At 49.1% G+C, this 22,495-nt stretch overlaps 1 protein-coding gene across 1 annotated transcript in view; it reads right to left on the reverse strand.

Moving 5' to 3' along the window:
* DSCAML1 (DS cell adhesion molecule like 1) overlaps positions 1-22,495 on the reverse strand; it is a 366,671-nt gene that overhangs the window by 339,584 nt on the left and 4,592 nt on the right. Inside the window, exons 2-3 of the mRNA XM_077839967.1 lie at positions 17,044-17,361; positions 9,566-9,712 (exon numbers count right to left, since the gene is read on the reverse strand). Coding sequence (XP_077696093.1) covers positions 9,566-9,712; positions 17,044-17,361 — 465 coding nt within the window. The remainder of the gene's footprint in view (positions 1-9,565; positions 9,713-17,043; positions 17,362-22,495) is intronic.

Consider the following 22,495-nt stretch of genomic DNA (forward strand, 5'->3'; position numbering starts at 1 on the left):
TGCTTGCCACTAGTCGCTGAGCTGAGCTATAATGCAAATGCTAGTTTCATTTCCAGTACAGCTGAATATAAAGGGACATGCTGGAGGAACATTAGACCCATAAATACTACGGGTGTTTTTAATTTTCGGTAGCCTCATGCTGTGTCTCTAGACTCTCATTACACTTTGAGACAGATTAAAATGGAATTTTAATATAGTTACATTTACTTCCAATATTAGAGAGAAAACAGAGCATGTGACAGATGTTCCAAGGTGCAACAGACGAAAGATTAAAACACACATGATAAAAGTGGGCATATTTAACCATTAAAATGCCATGTCAATTTTGTTTCCTACGTGGCCACAAAAAACAATGCTAAGAGGAGTTTAAGAAGATTTCTAGAACCCCACACACATGCCAAACATAGGAGATTGAGGGGAAGGGGGTCAGAAATGGGCTGCTTAGATCAAATTAAATCCCAGCTCTACAACACCGCAGGTAGAGTTGGTCAAAAATTTTCAAAATTAACAATTGACAAAAATTCTAATTGAAATTTTTATTAAAAATAGATGAAGTTTTTGCAACAAACTTGCATTCCGTGTCAGGACCAGCTCTAGCTTCAGTTTTTGATGTTGTAAAGTCAGGATTTTGTTGACATCTAATGAGTTGCCAGGATATTGGAGCACAACAATTCTAAAGCAGCTTCAGTTGCTCACACCAGAGACTTGATTCCAAGAGAAATAAAATCAAAGGATATGATCCATATTTAAAAACAAATTAAAATTTGTACTTACTTCCTAGACTTCTCAGTATGATCCAATCTAGAATTGTTGGGTGTTTTTCTCCTTTAAAAAATACCTCACTCAGTTCTCAAACTGAAATTTTACTGCGCAAGAGTTTCCACACATCAGTTCTCCTCCCTCTCTCTGCAGAAGAGAGAAACCCGGGGGGGCGGGGGGGGGGAGTGGGGAGGGGGAGGTCCTGCTCAGTTGTAGTTCCCCCTTCCAAAAAACCCCATAAGATTTGTTGATAGCAACAGAGTTCAAAATCACAGCCTTGGTGTGAAGTGCAATCTTATACGTGGTCCACCGTTCTGTAAGCACTGTTGGTTTATTCTGAATAACTGCTACCCTACATTAAATGCCAAACTCAGTGAGTGGTGCTGCATGTTTGCTAAGAGGTTGAGAACTAAAGGCAAGATTGATTTTGATGTGAGCACCAGCAAAGCAAATGGGTTTTTGAAAACCCTATAATTTCTCTGCAACCCTTGACTTCACTAAACACACATTTTTACACTACAGCACAGTTAGGTAGGCATTAAACAAAAATGAGGTAGACTAATGATGATTTATGTGCAGGATAACCTTTTATAAAGAATTTATCTTTGATTTCAGGGTAAGTTACAGTGTTGCCAAGTTAACCAAATAACGCAGCTCACTAGGAAAAGAAAAAAAAGAAAGCCAGAAAGCCCTTGCAGCAGCAGGATACAGATATCAAGCATTTTTCTGCAATTGTTTTAAAATATCTTCTGAAATACACGCAGTAGGTGCTCCTGAAGAGCGATGCTTGTTGGGAACTAACCAGAACAACTCAGGCAGAGGCACCCGTTGCAAATGAAACAGTTCTGTGCAGTTAAGAACAAGAGCAGCTGGCTATGAAACGTGCCACGAGCCTCAAGTTCTGCCTATTGCATTTGATTAAAATGACTTGGAATAGCCATAAAGACAAAATGTTAAACCCAAAAGACACATTACCCAGCATTAAAAGGGACACTTCCCCCCCCCCCCACAAAACACCACGTAAATATCCTTTTCTAGGCACTGCCTGCACCCCTCTATATCAGTGGTGACCTTCGATATCATTAGTCGAGTTGCACGGCATGTAAGAGCCACTAGCTAGCACCCCATGGTGGCGGCAAGACAGAAGTGGGGTCTGCTGTCCTCAGACAGCACAGGCCTCTACCTCCTGAGCTACAGGAAAATCTTCATTAGCTGCTGCAAATACAGGGTCTAGGACAGTTCAGCAGCTCTGGTTCTGTCCAGCAGAGGGTAGAAGAAAGCATAAGCACTCGCCCACTCATTATGCCAGAGGTTCTCAAACTGTGGCCCATGGACCACCAGTGGTCCACGAGCTCCATTCAGGTGGTCTGCGGATAGTTCCTTCTAAGATGCACACCTGGGTGGCCACACACGAGAGAATGAAGGGCCACCCACCTAATTAGTGGAGCCGCACAGGCGGGGCTCCACTAATTAGGTGCCTGGACCCTGGAGAAGAAGCACATGTAAGGTGAGGTGGTGGCCTGGGGGGCAATAGGAAGTAGGGGGAAGGGAGCAGTGAGGTGAAAAGAGGGGTGGGGGGAATTTGGGATATGCAGGGCTGCAGCGGCCAGAGAAAGAGGCAACTTTCCCCAGCTCCAGGGCTGCAGCTGCTGGGGAGAGACAACCCTCCTTCCCAGCCCCAGCTCGGGGGCTGCCGCAGCGGGGGGGAGAGGGCACATCCATCACATTAGAAAGGCAAAACTACTGAGATGAAAATATGTGTTGTGTGCTTTTACTTGTAGAACAAAAAAAGAAAATTATTATTAAGCGTTTTTTTATATAGCGCTTTTATCCAAAGCGCTTTACAATAGTTAGTTAATGGTACAAACAACATTTGGAAAGATCATTAATCGGTCCGCAGAGACCCTCAGCAATTTTCAAGTGGTCCGCAGGACACAAAAAAAAGGTTTGAAAACCACTGCATTATGCTAAGGAAGAAACTGAACACAGATTTAAATGCCCAGGTCAGCTGATGCAGTGAAGTTAGCTAGGAGCCTCAAACTCTGTCCCGCCAGAATTCAGTGGGTCACACCCCCCAGTCCAGATCCAACTGTGGAGCCTCTGTAGAAATTTCAACATTTGGACACAAAACCACTGAAATGCAGCAGTTTGGCCAAGGTTTTACCATGAGAATGTGCTTATTTGAGCATAAAATGGAAAAACAAAAAACCCAAACTCCATGAGGTGCAAAGCCCCCTGGAGCCTAACCCAAAGGAAGCATTTCCACAAGCAAGATCTGCCGCTCGTGCCCCAAAAGGGACCCAGCCCCACCACAAGGACAAAACAAACTGGGGCAGGAGAGCCCCAGCGGTTAGTACCGCTGCAAAGGGAAACGCCCATGGACAATTTGGTTCGGTCGCGTCAGGGGGCATCCTGTTCTCTTGCACCCACCCTGCTGCCCGTAGTTGCTCGGGATGTTCCCTTTTTCATTATTAACATGCAGAAGAAGCAAAGGAAGGAGCCAAGGGGAGTTCAACACCACAGGTCACCACCTCAGATGGCCGCGAAGCCCAAAGGCAGAACAAGCCAAGTGCAGACACTGCCGCCGGCTGCAGCACTGAACTCAGAACAGGCGGGATTTTAGGTCAGAGAGGACAGTTATTTTTAGAGATGGGGCCAAACTGCCCCATTCCCCCTTCCCACTCTGAGCTGGGGAGCGATAGACATGGGCATGCAACCCCAGACAGCTGGAGTCTCGTAAGGGTCGCCATTCTGGTGACTCTGCCACCATTCAGGTCTCCCGATGTTGGTGCTGTTTCGTTTGAACACTGGGGCCTGCTCTGGCTGCTCAGACCCCCACACCAAGCCCTAAGCCCAACACTCCTCTTCAGCCCACCAGTAGCTATCCGAGGTTTCCAGTTACATGGCTCTAGCCAGGGATCCAAAGCAAAGCAGCAGCAGGTGGGCTGTTAAGAGGAAGCTATCTGTGCTTGAGAGAGGAGGGAAATAAATAAACTAACTCTTTCCAACCTTCCTACTAGTTATATGCTCCCTGACACGTTATGTGTGTTGTGAGCCCTGGAAAGCAGAGCTGGTCAGAAAGTCAGAATTTTTCCAGTTATCAAACAATTTTCCAAAGGGGGAAAAAATGGGAATTTTTACAGAAGCAGACACTTCCCATTAAAACGCTTATTTCTCGTACATGCAATTTTCCCATCAAAACTTGTTTTGACCAGACCGAGTGGAGATTTAGGACTTGGCCTATCCTGCTGGTCCCCTGAAACACACCAAGAACAGGAGCAAGTCTCTATCAGTCACACACAGACATACCTTCCCTGCAGGCCAAAGGAACGTTTTGGAGGACAGCTGCAAGCCACAACAGTAGGTGGTACAGGCTCATGGTAACACACACACCAGGTTATACAGCTAGCCTCATGTTACTGCTTAGATATACTTTTTAAAGCAGTTGTCCTTCCACAGATCTTTTCTTCTTAAAGGACGACTTTAGGAGAGCACGGCAGTGACGTATTTGTAGGTTTGTTTGACCTGCAGTTCACAACACAGATTTTTTGGCAGAAAATGGCTTTGATGTTTCAGAACCAATTTAGGTTCGTCGGTTGGTTGGTTTTAATTAGCCACACAGAATGCAACAGGAACCCTCCCTCAATTGTCCATTCCCCCCGCTGCCATTAAGAACCTCCCGCCTTCTACACACACACTGAGGATGGAATCAAAGCATCACAAGAAGTCAAAACAAAGACCCTGTTTTTGTAGACATGAATCCAGTCTTAGCTCTAACACCAGAGCAAATTTAAAAATTAGCTTTGGGCAGATGCAATATTTATAATCCAACAGCAAATATGTTTGCTTGTGTTGACTCTACATATAAATTGTCTCTATATTCTGTCTTTAGGGTAATTATTGCTTTAAAATGTTAAAATCGTTCTACTTTAATTACATCACCATATTTAAAAATCCAGCACAACTGCAAAACTTAAGTACCAGCCCAGCTTAAAACCGTGCAAGTGCAGGATGTCAAGTCAACAAACTGAAGTGCCGAAGAAACTGGTTGTGCTCTGTAAAGGAGGTCCAAGTTCAAGCCTGCAGACTGAACTGCTCTGCTCCATCTACCCAATGGAGCAAATAACGCCAGGGGAGCCGCAGAACAAGCTTTTCCTCCACCAGCCCCGACCCAGACCTGGAGCTATGCATGGACAAGACTCTTCTCCTGGATGCATTCTAGTTCTGGAGTCTTTGCTAAGAGGGCCAGCTGAGTTAGGCAGTTGGGTGACGGAAACACTCGCATCATTCCAGCTCCTAGCAGGACCTTGTCCTCTGACCCTCTAATAGGACCCTGACAAGCCACCAGATGACAACTATCACTCACTGCGCTGGATCTGCGCTGGTAACTACAGAGGGAAGTTTAACTGAAACTAGTTAATTTGACGTTCCTTCGCTCTAGCGCGGCCCTGAAGGTATAAATGGAGCGCGAGAGATTTGCAAGGAAAGATTATTCAGATCAAGTTACTTGTGATACATACTAGCATTTACAGGAGAGAACGGGAAAAGCTTGTACCTGAAGAGGGTGGGCTACAAACCAGCGTGAAAGGGTTTGCTGTTTAGGGCCCATTGACACAAGAGCCCCAGCTGCGCCAGGGTCCCTGCTCCATTGGGAAACCTAGTTAGGAGCTAGACACATTGCCAAACCACGGACAGTCCAGTCCCATCTACATTACAGAAACAGAACCATGCTGCTACAGGGCCTTGCAGCTCTGCTGCACTTGTAAGGTCGGTAGGAGTTTCGCTATGATGCGAACACTGGGTCCATAAGACGTCTGCATGTTCCTGCAACAGGGACAGCCGTAGCGCACCACAGTCCCAGCTGGAACATCTTCCAGGAAGAGGTGCTAGATAAGGCTAGATCTGAAACCCTCATCCAACCTCTCTGGGAAAGTCCAATTTGCTTTATTGTTTACAGAAAGTAGCTTAAGAAATCTTGGATGAACAGTTGGTGTGTAAGTCATTGTCCACATGGCACTGCTGCATGGGGCGATTCCACTTTGCAGGGATCTTTAAGAGCAGAGTTTTCACCACAGTTACAGGCAATGGAAAGCAGCATTAGAATCCACAGGGTAGCATTTATGGGAAGCAATGGGATTAATGCACCAGTTAATGGCAGTACTGCAAGCCAGCAAGAAGCCAGAATGCAGAATATTAATGCAACAGGATTATACTAGGCTGGCATGCACGTGCATTAGAGCTGTGGGGCCAATCCTCAACTGGCATAAATCAGCAGCTATTTACATCAACGGAGGGTCTCCCCTATAATCTAACCTCCCATAGGTCCCACTTACATTAAAGAAATGCACCACACTCCAACAGCATTGATGTATACACACAGCTCAACCCCCTAATCAGCCCAGACCAAAGCGGGGCTTACACCACCTCAGTATAATCCAGTCACTCCCCAAAACGAGAAACTGCTGTCTGACATCCACCACTTCCCTCCCAGTCCCCATGATCTTAGAAGCTTTATCGAAATTTCCCATTGACTGAAAACAGGGTAAATATCACAATGAAGATTTTTGTGAAAAATTCATGTTTTTTTGGATATTGAGTGTGTAAAAATATTGACCTCCACCTGCCAGCTCCTGTCCCTTGTATCAATAATCTGATACAGGGCCACCACATTGAACAGCACTCCTTGGGCTGGGTCTGCTGGTTGGAGTCAATGGAATCCCAGCTGGAAAGCCAGCTGCCTCCCAGGGGATGGGACGCAGGAGTGGGGGGTGAAGAAGATAATGCACAGAGGTTTAAAATGCATCTCCCCAGGCCAGTTTGGCTGAATCTAGCCCTCAGAGTAACCACATGCCACTCAACAAGTGAGCTCTTAACGGAAACATTCCTTCTGAGGGTGGTTCAGCCTATCAGCTCGCAGGCGGAGCCAGCACCTGCTCTTACGAGGGACGACGTCAGGTTTGCACACGAGGCTCAACCGGTGGCATCCCGAGCGTGCGGGGTGCGAACCACTTTACCAACACCTAGAGCTGGACTGCCAAGCAGCAAAACGCTCAGCCCCTTCGCAACATCACAGCTACAGCAACCCTGAGCCCCCGAGGGCTGCTAGGATTTACTGACCTGTGAGCAAATATCAAACACAGTGCACTCACTTTGGGCAAAATCCTTTAATTCTTTCCGGATCCCCCAGGGGAACCAGTATTGATGGCTTTACTACTAGCTTACTAGCCAGCACTGCCATCAATACCGTCTCCGAGCAGAGAGCCAGAAGGTCATCCCGGTACAGAGGAACGTCCACACTGACCTCTTCAGCCACCCGTTCCGCCTGGGTCCCTCCTCACCATCACCAGGCTCTGAGATTCAAGGTCGCCCACCTAACAGTAACCATGCCAAGGCCTCGGTGACATTCAGAATTTCCTCTTACGCTTCCGCAGTGAAAGCACCAGCAGGAGTGCGAGAGGGCCAGTGGTGAACCACCATGTCTCAGGCCTTCTGCAAACAGGGTTAGATGTGACACTCAGACCAACGGCCGTATTGGGTCAGACCAAAGGTCCATGCAGCCCAGGATCCGATCTTCCAACAGTGGACAGTGCCCGGTGCCTCAGAGGGAATGAACAGACAGGTAATCCTCAAGTGATCCATCCCCTGTCGCCATCCCCAGGTTCTGGCAAACAGAGGCTCGGGTCACCATCCCAGCACTAGGAGCCCCCCAGAGCCCAGCCTATACCCACCACGAGTGCTGGGTGCCACCGTGCCACTCACTGGGGGAGCCGAACCTACGGGAGCAGCAGGGATACGTTCTGCTAAACAACCAACGAATCTCAGGATAGGTGGCAGCTTGAAACATACCCAGTGGCGAACGCTCGGCTCACCGCAGCCCTTTGCGCATCGCCCAGTGACTTCTGCCCTCCAACATCTCACTGCAAATGCTGCGCTGTCAATCCAAGAGCCAGCTACAAAACAAGAGCATTAGCCAACGAAGCAAAGCAGCAATTGTTTCTGTGCGCAATTTGCTCACAAATCAACGAGCACTTCATACAGCCTTGTGTTCTCCTGCTCAAACAACAATGTGCTCACTAAAAAGGTCATCATGGGGGGAGGAGGCACTAGCCTCCTCTTCCAGGTAACTTCCCATGCCACCCCCTGACAATTCCCCAGGGCTTCTCAAGGGAAATGGGCATGATCTGGATCAGAGCTGGGCAAACAACAGATTTTTTAGTGGCAACTCCGGGTCAAACTAAAGGGTTTCTGCAGCGCAGGACATTTTTAACGCTTCTGGGGGAGTTTTAAATACACTTAAAAGGGACATTTTAAAATGATGTCACTACGAACCAAAAACACCAAGACATTTTGTTTTGAAAATGTCAAAACAAAATATTTCTATTTCTTCAGAATTGTTTTTGTTTCCAACCAAAACAATCCGGTGAACTAGACCTGAATTTGTGAAATGTTTTGATGCTGCCAAATCTGCACGTTTTTGCCCAAAAAGTCGTCATAATAGTAGCTGTGCACGAAGTGCTGGGCCCGGCTGCAGGGCTGAGGAGTTTGCGGAGTGCACCCTTTCCAGAGGGTCACACGAGGGCTGGCACAACCCAGGCGCGTGGGCCCACCCACAGAAGACTCCTCCGCTAATGAGAATCAGGCCAAGCACCGAGGAGCAGAAAGCGCTAATCACCACACCTGCCTCTTTCCACTGCTCACCGAGATGGACCCAAAACCCAGTGCCCTCAGTGCCAGGGAAATTTGGATCCTAACCTCCCAGCAGGCCCTTATCACTGCAGTGGGCCACACCAAAACTCTGGGTCCGAACACCCCAGAACCTGGGCCTAGACTCATTCTGCCCCTGCCTTCAGCAATGCCTGGCATTTCTCCATAGAGGCTTTAACTCTGCTCAGCAATGGACCGATCCCGCACGGAGCAGAGCGCCTCCTACTAGGCTTTTGGGAAGTTGGGGTGCTCAGCACCTCGCAGAATTGGCCCCAGGAGCTGGATTCCTCAGCACCAGGTGCCACAGGAGCATGGCCTCTGTGATCAAAAACTAGCTAAGCAAAACTTTCCCCAAGCTGCAGCAGCCACCGGCCCGGACCCCACGAGCAGGGATGTCGGCACCAGCCAGGCTACATGGGCCGGCAGCACACGGTCTCTGCATCATCCCCCCAGAGGCAGACCAGAGTGAATTACTCCTCTATGGCGTTTCCTTGCTCACAAGCCTTAATGGACAGCAACGGTAGCATTAACTGGAATGCTGCCTGGGCGCAATACCAGCCTGTGAGGGCCACAGGAGAAGGCAGGGAGCACGTGGGCCACGGACATCTGTGCTGGCAGGAGTTAAGGGGTGTTTGAGTGGAAGGGTTGTAAAGAGTCATGAGAGAGCCTTTATTTACTCTTGTCACGCCCCACTCCCGGCAGGAATACATGGAGATGGAGGGCATAGGGTGCCTCTGCCTGACTCCCCGCTGTCACGTACGCCTCCAGGTTGGCAAGGTCACCAGTGGGTGGGAGAACCCAAAAGACACGTACATATTGTCACACTTCAGTTTTATGCACCTAGGAACTTCAAAGCACACACTGCAAACCTGGCAAATACGACAGGCACCACGTCACACAGTCAAACACCGCTCATTTCCACTGTTAATCCAGCCCACAGGCTCGGCTTTCGTACCAAGATGATTCATCAGCAAACCCCCCTTGCTTTTGGGGCCCAGGGACAGAGAAAAACCAAAGAGCTCTGTGTACAACAATTCATGCACATGGCAATGCAGTTAGTATTTGCTGGGAGAATGGAGGGTCCCCCTCCTGCTCCTCTTACCTGGGATGATAGAAACAGTATCTTTCTCCCAGGACACAACACTAACGTATTCCTGCACTGAAGAAGGGATGAGGCACTTGAAGACAGCCACGTTTCCACGCATTGACCTTTGATCCTCCACCCGGACGGTGTAAGGTTCCCTGAAAACTGCAGAGAGAAAAGCAGATGATCACACAATGATCAACGCACCAATGCCAAGTTGCACCGGGCACAAACACATTAAACAGTTCCCAAAGATTATTTTTTGTCCAACATTTTGAGCAGCTCCAGCGTTTGCCACAAGGAATTAAGCTAGAGAGAGAGCAAATTCACAAATGCACATGTGTCTGGGGGTCTCAACATCCCATGTGCTCACAGGGCCCAAACAGAAGAGAAATGCCAAGAAGTATCGTTTTCTGGGAACGGCTCTGAAGTGGGGCATTTAAATGACTGCGTTGGCCAGTAAGGAGGTGAAACACCAACCCACACCTCTCGGTACAACCCGCAGCGGGACGTATCAGATTATAGCACAGCAACAGCGGTCACTTCCTCCCGTGCTACCACGCCACTGCAAGCAGCACGGCCCTTGCAATCCCTTCCCTGCAACAAATCACATCCCAGGTGCACCTCCTCCCAGGGACTCGCAGCCCCCAGCCTCTTCCCTCCACCACCCCGCTGCTGTCCAGTCATGGGAAGAGCCCTCCTGGGGTGGGGAAACACCCTCGCTGCAGGGCAGAGCAGCACTTCCCAGCACCCCTCCCCACCACGTGGGGGTCTGTGCCAGCCCATCAGGGCACAGGGCAGCATTTGGGGAGGGGGAAATGGCTCTTCTCTAGCACCAGAGCGCGGCAGGGACTGGCAGATTCCCACAGCAATAGTGCACGTTTCACACTTCTAGCGAGTGTGGAGCCGACAATCCCTGCTCTCTCTGGGCAACTTCCTCTGAAGGGACCCTCCTTCCTGCCGTGCCTGGGTTCCCATTTGCAGTGGCCGTGGGTGCCCAGAGCTCTCTAGATGCAGGCAGCACCTCAGTGGGGCAGGCCTTCCACAAGGCAGGGAAGAATAATTTCTCCTCTTGCCGAAATGCAGCTGGGTCTGGGCAGCAGTTGAGCGTGCATCAGCATTGCTCAGCACTAGGGCACAGGGAGGGAGGTAGAAAACGATACCCTGTTGAAATTGAAGGGAGGAGGAACGCAATTCCGCAAAGTGGGGTCTGCCCAGGGCACTAGGGCAGACAGCCCTTCCCCTTGCAGGGTGACCCGGCAACACCCACAGCCTGCCCTGGCAGCTCTTCAGTGTTCTCTCTCTTGGGAAATATCGAGGGATTATCCAGACTGGCAGCAGCCCTAATGAACTCTACGAAGCACTTGGTCAGTTTGCTCGATCGGCTGAACGTCCCAAGGTCTCTTTGGTAAGGAGACACATCAGTGCAACCAATAAGGAGCGCAGGCAGACAAACCAAGAATCGTTAAAGTTTAAATATTTTCCATTTAAAATAAGCCTAGCACGTGGGTGCATAATCTTGTCATGACAACATGCCTGCCCCAAAGGACATTGGTTTCTCATTCATCACCGCCTTGGAGAGGGGGAGAGAGAGAGAGAGATATCGATCACTGGGTCATCTGCAGCTCCCTCACTGGCCAGAACAGCAACAATCCACGGCATGTTTCAACAGCCACGGGGGAGTTGCTTCCAGCAGTCAACGCATCTGTTGGCAGGTGCAGACTGGGCCTCCTCTGAATAGGCCCAAGGAGTATTTAATAAGTAAAACAGAAGGTGATGCTGCTTCTGCCTGCTATTCCTCCCCTCTAAGTGCCCAGCTTTCAGACTTCACGCCTTCACTGCAAGAGCTCAAGACAGAAAACTGCTCACAGGCTGGAGGCAAATGGCAGCCCATCCCTCAGGAAGCCCAGGTGAAACTTGCCAGCAGGCTCCTCACAACAGCAGTCTGGTGCAGGAGGTGCTGAACTGCAGTGAAGTAATAGGTGACGAGCTGGCCCAACCCGAGCAGTTCCTGAGAAGACCGCCTGTCAGCAGAGAACACACCTTCAGAGAACAGCTCCAGGGCACCAGCTGGCTTGACAAGCCGCCCTCACATGAACGGTGCGGGGCGGAGAGGGGGCTACAGTTCAGACAATCTTCCCTCTCACCATACATATGTGCGCGATGCTCTGCAGGTCCATAGGAGGATATGCTCTCTGCCCCCAGGAGATCCCATGCCAAGCAGACTACAGACAAACACAGCAGATGACCGGGGTCTGGGGGAAGGCAGAGGGCTGGTGGAGGCAGGCCCAACAGGACACATGGATTGCTCTGCAGCAGAGAGCAGCTCAAGGAAGCAAAGTGGATTGGTTTGCAGGAGCTTCGTCAGTTACACAGGAGGGGCTTCCTTACTCCTTCCTAGATGGTTAAAGGAGAGAAGTGTCCCTTCTGCTCACCTAGCTGGTCCTCCTGCTTTAGCAGAGACATAGAACCTTGCACTGGAATCTCTGTATCAAACCCTTCACTTCTGCCTGAGCTAGACTGGACCTTTTAAACCCCAGCCAATCATGATTTAAAGACTAAGTGCTGGAGACTCTAGCCCATCCCTGGGTAAGTTGTTCCAAGGGTTAAAAATTGTACCTTATTTCTAGTCTGAACTTGTCTAGTCTCAGCTTGCAGCCATTAGATCGTGTTGTCTCTGTCTGCTAGATTAAAGAGCTGTTTTCTATCAGAAATCTCTGCCCCGTGTACTTGTAAAACTGTGATCAACTCACCTTATCCCTTCTCTTGGGGAAACTAAAAACAGACTGAGCGTTGCAAGACCCTCACTAGAAGGCAGGTTATACAGACCTCGAATCATTCCTGCTGCCTCTTCTCTAAATTCTTCTTAAAGTTTTCAACTTTACATTTCAGTTTATTGTGTGTTTGTTGTTTTACGTGGTTTAAATGGCCTTTTTCAGGGATTGCCATTACAAGGCTACAGAAGAAGAGTGTTTGGAGACAGGATTTCAGTGACAAGAGGATAATTGATTGGCATACAGGAAGCAGGTGGAAACAGAAGCACGCTCATGAGAAATAGTAAAAATCCCAACTTCCAAGTGTTTCCAACTATCCTAAAGCCAAACTCATTCTAATGGCCATGGACTGAGCTGTCCCAGTGACATCCCAAAGAATCCTGTGAGGAGGTCCCATGGATACGTACTGAATGAGAAGGGGTGGCACAGGAATGAACTACCAGCCAGGCCTAGCAGCTGAAAGCCTATTCAGACTTGCAATGCCCACCTTCAAACAAGAGATGAAAGCCACAGCACTGTATAGCAGCAGCCTGCAGTCACTCCATGAGGTTCAGTAAGTCTAGTATTTAGAACAGGGAGCTGGAGTCAAGACTCCTGGGCTCCAGCCCTGCCACTGACTCACTGCATCACCCTGGGCATGTCACCTCACCTCAGTGTCTAGAGGGAGGTAACAGGAACCCTGGCCTGCAGGGCCAGATAGCTGTGACCAGAGATCAATTTTCACCTCTAGAAACCTCCTAGGGAAAAACAACAAAATTGAATCTGCCACTCCCAGCATTTGCTTCCCTTGAACACCCTGGCACAGCTGGCCCCTGACGAGAGTGTCTTCAAAAACAGCACATTTTAAGTCATTACTAGAGAGTTGGAAGGGGTTTTTTTTGAGGGGGCGCGGTTAAACAGGAAAAGGACGTTGGACTCCAGATTTGAGTATTCACTCTGGAATCCTGACTGCAAGTGTGTTGCTCATCCAGCTGGAGAGCAGAACCAGGACCTTGTGGCCACCATGCCTGATGAAAACTAAGCAACACAGCTGGAATGCTGGATACCCTCAAAACGCTGGGAGAGGGGGTCCTGCAGCAGGGAGATCAGCAGCAGGCAGCTGCCAGCAGAGTTGTACCAGCTGCTCTTGTTCTCAGGCACCCACCCATCTTGGCTGTTGGGAAAGCATCAGTTACAACAGCACCCTCTGCATACTTCCCCTCTGCCTGCTTCATGCCAGCTAACAGAGCCCGCCACCTGGTTCCATCCCTGCTGGGAGCAATTTCACAGCGTGGCCTACTGGACAGAGCATTGACTGTGATTAAGGAGACCTGGATGCCACCGGCAGACTGGGTGACCTTGGGCAAGCCACTGCACTTCTGTGCCTCAGTTTCCCCATCTGTCAAATAGGGATGACGACTCCTTTGTAGGACGGATGAGAAGTTGTATAGAAGTGCCAGGTGTTGGTTGTATGCGATGTAGCTGTAGCTGTGTCAGTCCCAGGATGTTAGAGACACAAGGTGGGTGAGGGAATAGAAGTTGGTCCAACAACAGATATTACCTCACCCACCTTGTGTCTCTAGGTATTATTACTACGTATTAGTAATAAGCTAATTAGTAATTAGCGACAGTTAAACTTCCACTCCGATGGGAAGCTCAGCCTCCACCGGAGCGGGGCTGACCCGAGCTGCAACATGTCACACGTCTCACAAACAACATGTATTTACATTCCCCTCCCTTAAACATACACCCCAGCTTATTGCTCACTCCCCTCTGCTTTGGTTTATAGCTTAACTGCTAATGCTGGTAAATAATTCACTCCCTGGGCAGGAGGGGGTTTCATGCCAGTTTACTTTGCAGTATAATGAATTAAAATAAAAAACACCCTTTAGTCTGCTCGGCTGTGTTCTCTGTGCGAGCCCTGTTTTTAATAGGTTACATAATGAAGTCATTCCTGGGCTATTAGCCCTCCTCAGCCTGGTCAATAATTTACTATAATCACTTTGGAAAGCAGCACTTGGCTATATTCCTCTTCCTTTTGTTTTCTTAGAAGTCTTGGGGTGGTTGAGCTGGAGCCTGCATTGAAGATATAGGGTCTTAGGAAGGGGGGTTAATGAGGCAGGGGGGTTCCCCCCTTGCGGGGACCTGCTGAAGGACTGGGCAATTATACAAGACTATCCAGGAGTTACTATAAAATTGATGCTAACAGATGTTTGGGAACGGAGATAAATCCTCATGCTGCAAAGCTGGAGTCCATCGCTGACTATGGATGAGACCTTCACAGGGCAGATTATCCCACATTTGCTAGCTACTGCATGGTTTCTTGCACCTTCCTCTGAAACATCTGGCTCTGGCCACTAGTCCATCTAGTCCAGCATCTGGTCTCCACAACAGGCCTGATGCAGTCTGGCAATTCCAGATCTCAGTGGTATGAATGACCCGTTGTTGAAGAGAAGACACCCCTGGCTTTCTCCATTCCTCCCCAGCCGTGGAAACCAAGCCTGCTGTCCTGCTACTTCAATGGCTGAGACACACGTCTGGTTAGCAAATCATTTTGGCCTGTTATGGTGCTGGATGTGAACAGCCATAGAATCACAGAACCATAGGGGGCTAGCAGGGATGGCGAGGGTCATATAGTCTAACCCCGCCAAGATGCAAGATTTCTGTACCCACATCCCACCTCCAGAAGGGCTCAAAGATCGCAGTGAATAAAGCATCCCCTCTTGTTCCACTGCAGGCAGGTCACAGTCCCTGGAAGATAATGGGATTTATGCCCTTCTTGAAGAAAAAGTCACTTTTGCATCTACTCTTCCAAATCTACCTACCTGCAATGTCATCACTAGAACCATGACCTACTGTTGTAGCTGGCTGGGCTGTACCCACACAACACCCCTCTGGAAGAGCCCCGTGACCATTCCCCACCTGCCTTGCTCTGGGGAAGTTTTCTCAGGTGGATGGACCTGAGGCTTTTGTCCCAGTGAGACATGGCAGAGCCTGGCTCTCCTAATATTTGAAGGGGCTTGGCCTTTGCCAGACAGCGATTAGTCCTGGAGATCCATGCTCTCGTTACTATCAGCTTCCCCCAGAGTCATCCCCAGTGTGCAGCACTAGGATGGCCCTCAGCTCTCTTTCCCGCTAATCACTCTACAGAGCTCTCCCTACCAGCAAGTGGCCTAAATTATTGTTTGTTCTTGGCTTGGGTAGGATGCAGTTTTTGAAACATTATTGACACTCCGCCTCCTGTTTATCCAACACCCTGCCCTCATATCTACTATCTGTCTGTGATGATATCAATCGATCCTCTTGCAATAGACTATTACAGTCCCAGTTCCACGGCCTTGCCAGAAAAGCGTCTCCAACACGCAAAACCACATGGCAGCTGCATTTTAGCCTACATGTTCACAGGCTCCACAGGGCACAATTCCTGTAGGAGCGACAATAACATCCCCATACTGTATTCATCATGTCAGGAAGGCTCACTCGGTAAAACTCACCTCCAGGCCCAGAGGTCACAGGTTCAAGTTTCACCCCAGGCTGTCTGCTCTGCTCTCTGGCACAATACTTAGGGAGAAAAGTTAAATGCTTAATAGGAGACTAAACCCTTGTGCTTTCCATGGGCCACGTCCAAGCTACAGAGCCCACACAATACATTCTTGGAACAGTCTGTTTTCTTGAGAGACAGGTAAGTATCATCATGGTCATATCACAGATGGGACGCAAGGCAGGAAAAATTAAGTGATTTGCCCAGGGTCATGCAGAGAATTAGCAGCAGAGATAGGACTAGAACCTTGGTCTCCTGTACCCAAGCCACAGGACTCTGCAGTCTCTATCCCATTTCTTGGAAATGGTGCAAGACAATACCCAAGCACCCTGGCAAATAAACAGACTAACGTCCATGGCTGAGTGTGAGCTAATGCTGAGCCCAGAGGCTGCTGCCTTTGCCTGCACTATTGGAACCTTTAGAGTGAAGGGCGCAAGGCAGACGCAATACAAAAGGTACCAGGTAAAAATGAAGTTCCTGTCTATCCTGGTTGCTGGCACACAAGGCAGTGCCCAGTTTGGGCCCTTGCTATTACCTGCTCTCTCTGCAGAGGCTCGTGCTCAGGTGGCAAAAGGTGCTAGATACTGTTCTAAACCCATTATCTGAAGATGGGGGCAGAAGGCCCCCGGAGCTCACTGCTGGCCACCGCGCTGCCTCCGGGCCTGATCCTGTGAACGGTTATTCCCATTCACACGCTGGCTTGTGCGCATCGGCCCGCTGGAGGCTGGGGCACTCCACCCAAAGCCTTGGCAGGAGCAGGCCCTACATTTACAGCTCACTCTCAGCTAGGACTTCCTCAGGTCTCCTTCCAAGCTCAGGAACAGCCACGCTTGGCTACCCAGAGGCTCTCCAAGTGCCATGAGGCTCAGCGAACACACGTCTGCACAGCATGCTTTGCAGGGGACAGCATTCATTCACTTGGAGGTGAAGTAACTTGCCCATGGCCACGCAGAGCTAACAGCAGAACCAGGAATAGGACGCAAGCACCCCGAGTTCCAGCCCTAATCACCAGCGAGCCCTGATGCCACCCTCTTTAGTGGTTAATTGATGAAGTGAGCTCACTGTATCAGCCACTTTAGGCAATTCCATGGCACTGGAGAGAATCAGTTGGGACACACAAATGGGCTCATCATTGTCACAAACACAGAACACCAGCACCCCACCAACACCTCCAAGACCCGGCCCCCCCACCATGACCCTACCTGCTTTAACACGGATATTGGGACTCCTGATTTTTCCCGCTGAGTTCTCCGCGGTACAGAAGTAGTCATTGTCGTGGATAAAGCTATTGAAGGCTGATGGCGAGAAGGGGTAGAGCTGCAGAGTCCCATTGGCATGGACATGCCGGATGTGCGGTACATCATAGATGTCGTCCCCTGTGGCGAGGTACCAGCGAAGGGCGGCGCTGGGTGACCCTGCTGCGGGGCAGGAGATCACCACCCCGACTGTGCTGGAGAAGGTCACCTGCTGGATAGAGTCCTTCACAAAGTAGAGACTGGTTCCAACATCTTCAGTGTGTGCTGTGGAGAGACCAGAGCCAACAGCAGAGAGTTACTGCAAACATCCAACTCCTCTTGCCTGCAGAGCAACGGCTTCCCAATGACATGCCCTGGGAGCCCTCCTCAGGCAGTGGCAAACAGCCCCAAACAGAGCGGGCAAATCGGTGCATGAACACAGTGGCCAGGTACTTCCCACCTCTCCTAGCTACCTAGGTCACTGCTCTCCTCAGCAGCTGCGCCAGGGCTGAGGGGATGCCTTGGAAACCCCAGCCCTTTCACAGGACAGCTATTTCCCACAATTGTTAGGACGCCTACGACTAATACAAGCTACATTTCCCAGGATGCCCTCGTGTGAGCCTCCCCACAGGTAAGTCACCTGTCTGCTCCCTCCCCTGGGCCAGCTGAGTTAGGGAGCGAAGAGGCAGCCATGAACCATCGGACACCTCCTGAGAGGTCTCCTCAGACAACAGGCCCCAGAAACAGCCAGGCCGAATTCTAAAGCGTGGGGATGGTTTTGTGACAGGAAGCTGTGTGAGAGAAGCGGGGCTTTGTCAGTCTCCCCCTCCAAAAAGAGGGGGCAAGGGAGCAGCTCTTCACAGCTGGGTCTCCCAAACTGCAGCCAAGGTCTGGAAGTAGAGGAAAGCCTCCCTCAACCTTCCTCCTCCTCCAGTGCAGGCGGAAAGGCCTTTCCCTCCCAGCTCCTCCACTCCGACTCCTTCCCACTGACACCTCACACCTGGAAGGGGAGGGGACAAGTTTGCCGTCAAGGTGCCAAGTGGCTTAGAGCCGATTTTTTAACTGCGCTACTTTTACGTAGGCAAAAGGACACTAATATAGAAAGCAGCGATCGGTGTTTGGGTATTAATAGCTCTAGCGGAGAGCACAATCCCTCTGCTTGTGCTACAGCAGAGCCACAAGAAAATAACTACTCTACCGCTGGCTTGGAATGCGTCACAGGGGACCTTTCATCACCTCAACTTCTTCAACTTTGCGGGGAGGGAGAAGAGGGGGAGAAGGGAAGAGAGTCTCATCTGTATTAATATTCTTAGCTTAGCTTTTAGCTGCCCCTCCAGGGAGAATGCTTCATGACTGCTCATTTGAGGAAAGGCTATTAACCGTTATTGGCCAGAACAACTAACATCACAAAGCCGTGATGAGACCATCAGCACCCGCCGCCTCTGAAAAAATAATAACATTTGTGTTTTCGTCAGGACGGGTGTTTGGAACCACGCTCCTTGCCCGGGGTAAGTGTCACATCGCCAGCTGGCTCAGGCTTTCCTGAGCTGAGGGGGAAGGCAAACATTGGAATGTTATTTTACTTTACATAACGGAATCTTTAACGGGCAGGTCTCCCTCTCAGTGACAATAATAATAATGGAACGACACTTCTATAGAATTTATCAAAGCAACTCCACAGAAGATAAAACATTATGGCACTTGACTTAGGTATTCTTGTTGTATAGAGATGGGGAAACTGAGGCACAGTGAAGCAAATTGCCCAAGGGGTCTTAGTGCATCAAAGGGAAACCCAGGAAGGGAAGAACCCAGGAGTCCTGGCTCTGGTCTTCTGCTGTAACCACCAGAACATGCTCTCTCACTGAGCTGGGAATACAACCAAGGAGCCCTCTACTCTACCCACTAAACAATTCCCCCTCTTATTTAATCCTTCCAGAGATGGAAATATAATCTCAGTCTCTCTCAGCACCCATTAAACAGCCGATTTCTTGTTCCTCTCCATGTTTTGAGCAGGAACATCAACTACGACAACAAAATTTCCTCTCTCAAACTACCCAGAGTTCTACTGTCCCAAGTCGAGGATGCGGCAGTCGGTTTTGTGGCTACAAACTGGCAGGTATCAACAATAAATTGATTGGGAACATTACTGCTGATTAAACAACAGATTTACAGGTAAAGAAAAGAAGCTTCAGGCCCCCTCCCATACAGTCACAGCTAACGAGCCTTGGCACAGACAGAAATGGACAAAGACATTTATTTATTTTTTCTTATTGGGCTGACAAATGCTGGGAGACTCATGACAAAGACGGGGTAAGACAATCAACAGCTGATCCTCAGATGGCCTTTGAAAAGCTACTTGGGCTGTCCGTGGCACAGTGCCACTAACCAATCACATTGGGGCAGCTAATCTCTTTGGAGCAGTGGCCATCTTTTTGTCCTGTGGCAGGGCAGAGTCGAGCACATTGGGCCCTAGTCTATGACTGGAAAAGAGCAATCCAAATATAAATAATGTCTTAAGGCTCGTTTGTTGTGATGAATCAGCACTTCTGCCGTTCAGAACGTCTTGACACTCATCCTGCCCATACACGAGAGCAAAATATGTCTTTACGATCCGATGAAGGAAAACAAGCAGAGAGAAAGCATTCATGTGCTACCCATCGTGGTAACATTTTGCATGTTCCCTGAAACGCAAGATGGCATGGAGACTGCTCTACCTTTAAAGGCAGAGTGCACAAAAAATAGAACATCCTTTCTACTGTGTAGCCATGTGTGTCATGTAAGGACCTAGAACCATGAAGATTCTGAAGCTGTCTGCAACTCTGGTCCATGCCACAGTCCGTCTCCCACTTCATCCAGCCCCGCACCTCACAGCCCCTCCTGGAATCCTAGAGGTGCCTTTTCGCTGTGTGTAAGAAGAGGGGGGATTCTAGTAACTCCTTCACATCCCGTCCCTTTTCTCAGCACCCCTCATTGCACTATTGCTGGAGGCCTCTCCACTAATCCCAATGAGAATTGCACTTGCTCTGCCCAAGAGCAGGCAGAACTGACAGCGCCGACCCCCAAGTGAGTATCCCTGCTCTAGTGGAAGCCACAATTTCCAGGACACGTTGCCAGCTGTATGATGCAATGATCAGATATCATCCTGCTAGAGAACAATTTTCTCTGCAGACATCACCCTTGCATGCTGGATACACAGAGTGGGTGGGGGGAGGAATGGAAAAATACCTCATAAATAACAAGAGAAATTCAGATTACCAGCAAAGCTTTTTCAGGTCAAAGGGGAAAATGGATTTTTAATAGAAAATGGAAGTTATGGGATTGGTAGTAGTTATGTGACAGACGCATAGAGTTAAATCCATATAATCTCCTTTACCATTTAACATTGAGCACCATCCTAATCCCATGTTTCATAAAACTGTCTCCAAATCACAGAGAGATTAAAAATTTAGAAATAGCACTGCAATATTTTTAAACCAGAAATCGCTGCTGGCATCTGGTCACATGCGTTGACCCTAACCTAAATATCGAGGACATTAATTTATACAGACCTCAAACGCTGGGATGGGCGTGGTGAAAATGGAGCAGTTTCTTATGGAGAGACAATATGTCACTGGCAGGGGCATTGTATTGAGTGCTGGAGTCCTGAACTCTGCTGGATGAGAGCTGCACAGTGGACTAATACGTAGATGGACCATGCCTCGCCAGCACTGAGGAGTATATATTTTGAGTTATCACAGTGCAATCTTCTTAAATCATAGTAAATTACAACCTAGGGTATTGAAATATTAATACCTCCATCTCAGCTGGGAAAAGTGAGTCATTTTGTTATCATCCCTTCGTAATATTTACTAGTCTTGTTCGCTGGACTCTTCAAACTGCAGTATCTTTAGAAGCAGAGCCACTCTCAGCACCGCAGAAAGATGCGTTAGATGAAAAGCACTCATTTACTCTAATGAGAAGCCAAGACAGAGTGACCATAAATTCATCCCAACCCTACCACTGAACCACCTGAAGTCCTGCGCAACAAACCTTGCAAGCTGAAGTTTTCAGCATGTGTATTCCTCTAAAAAGGTGCAGTTTTAAAAGCTTAATGCAGAGTATATGCGGCTAAACTGGGAGGAGAGGTAGATACGCTGGAGGGTAGGGATAGGATACAGAGGGACCTAGACAAATTAGAGGATTGGGCCAAAAGAAATCTGATGAGGTTCAACAAGGACAAGTGCAGAGTCCTGCACTTAGGACAGAAGAATCCCATGCACTGCTACAGACTAGGGACCGAATGGCTCGGCAGCAGTTCTGCAGAAAAGGACCTAGGGGTTACAGTGGATGAGAAGCTGGATATGAGTCAACAGTGTGCCCTTGTTACCAAGAAGGCCAATGGCATTTTGGGATGTATATGTAGGGACATTGCCAGCAGATGGAGGGACGCGATCGTTCCCCTCTATTCGACATTGGTGAGGCCTCATCTGGAGTCCTGTGTCCAGTTTTGGGCCCCACACTACAAGAAGGATGTGGAAAAATTTGAAAGAGTCCAGCGGAGAGCAACAAAAATGATTAGGGGACTGGAACGCATGACTCATGAGGAGAGGCTGAGGGAACTGGGGTTGTTTAGTCTGCAGAAGAGAAGAACGAGGGGGGATTTGATAGCTGCTTTCAACTACCCGAAAGGGGTTCCAAGGATGATGGATCTAGACTGTTCTCAGTGGTAGCTGATGACAGAACAAGAAGTAATGGTCTCACGTTGCCATGGGGCAGGTTTAGGTTGGATAATAGGAAAACTTTTTTACTAGGAGGGTGGTGAAACACTGGAATGTGTTACCTAGGGAAGTGGTGGAATCTCCTTCCTTAAAAGTTTTTAAGGTCAGGCTTGACAAAGCCCTGGCTGGGATGATTTAGTTGGGGATTGTCCGGCTTTGAGCAGGGGGTTGGACCAGATGACCTCTTGAGGTCCCTTCCAACCCTGATATTCTATAATTCTATGATTCAGGCCCAAGGCGTTGGTTTTTCCCACTATACATGACCCAAGAGCTCAGAGAAGTGGTGATCACTAACCATTTACACAACACCTTTCCTCCCAAGGCACTTCACACAAGCCACGCACTTCTGCATACTGCAGCGCAGCCAGCTCTAAGATGAGATGTACACAGCAGCATTAAGTAGGGGTTTAGGACAGAAAGTGAAAGAATATGGAGTCCAAGTCACAATGCAAGAGGAATTTAGTGGGTAACGTGCAATGACTCCAAATGCACATAGAGTTGCCATCCTACCCTTTCGCAGGATAGTATAGAAACATTATCCACAAGTGGTCAGGACACCCCAGCATCACAACGTCCTCCGTCACACTGAGGCCCTGTGCGCTTGTTAAGAGGGCAGAGCACCACCCACTGAACCCCAAATCCTAGTCCCAGTTGCACCTAGA

The sequence above is a fragment of the Eretmochelys imbricata genome, chromosome 22, assembly GCF_965152235.1.
Source record: "Eretmochelys imbricata isolate rEreImb1 chromosome 22, rEreImb1.hap1, whole genome shotgun sequence".
Lineage (NCBI taxonomy): Eukaryota > Metazoa > Chordata > Testudines > Cheloniidae > Eretmochelys > Eretmochelys imbricata.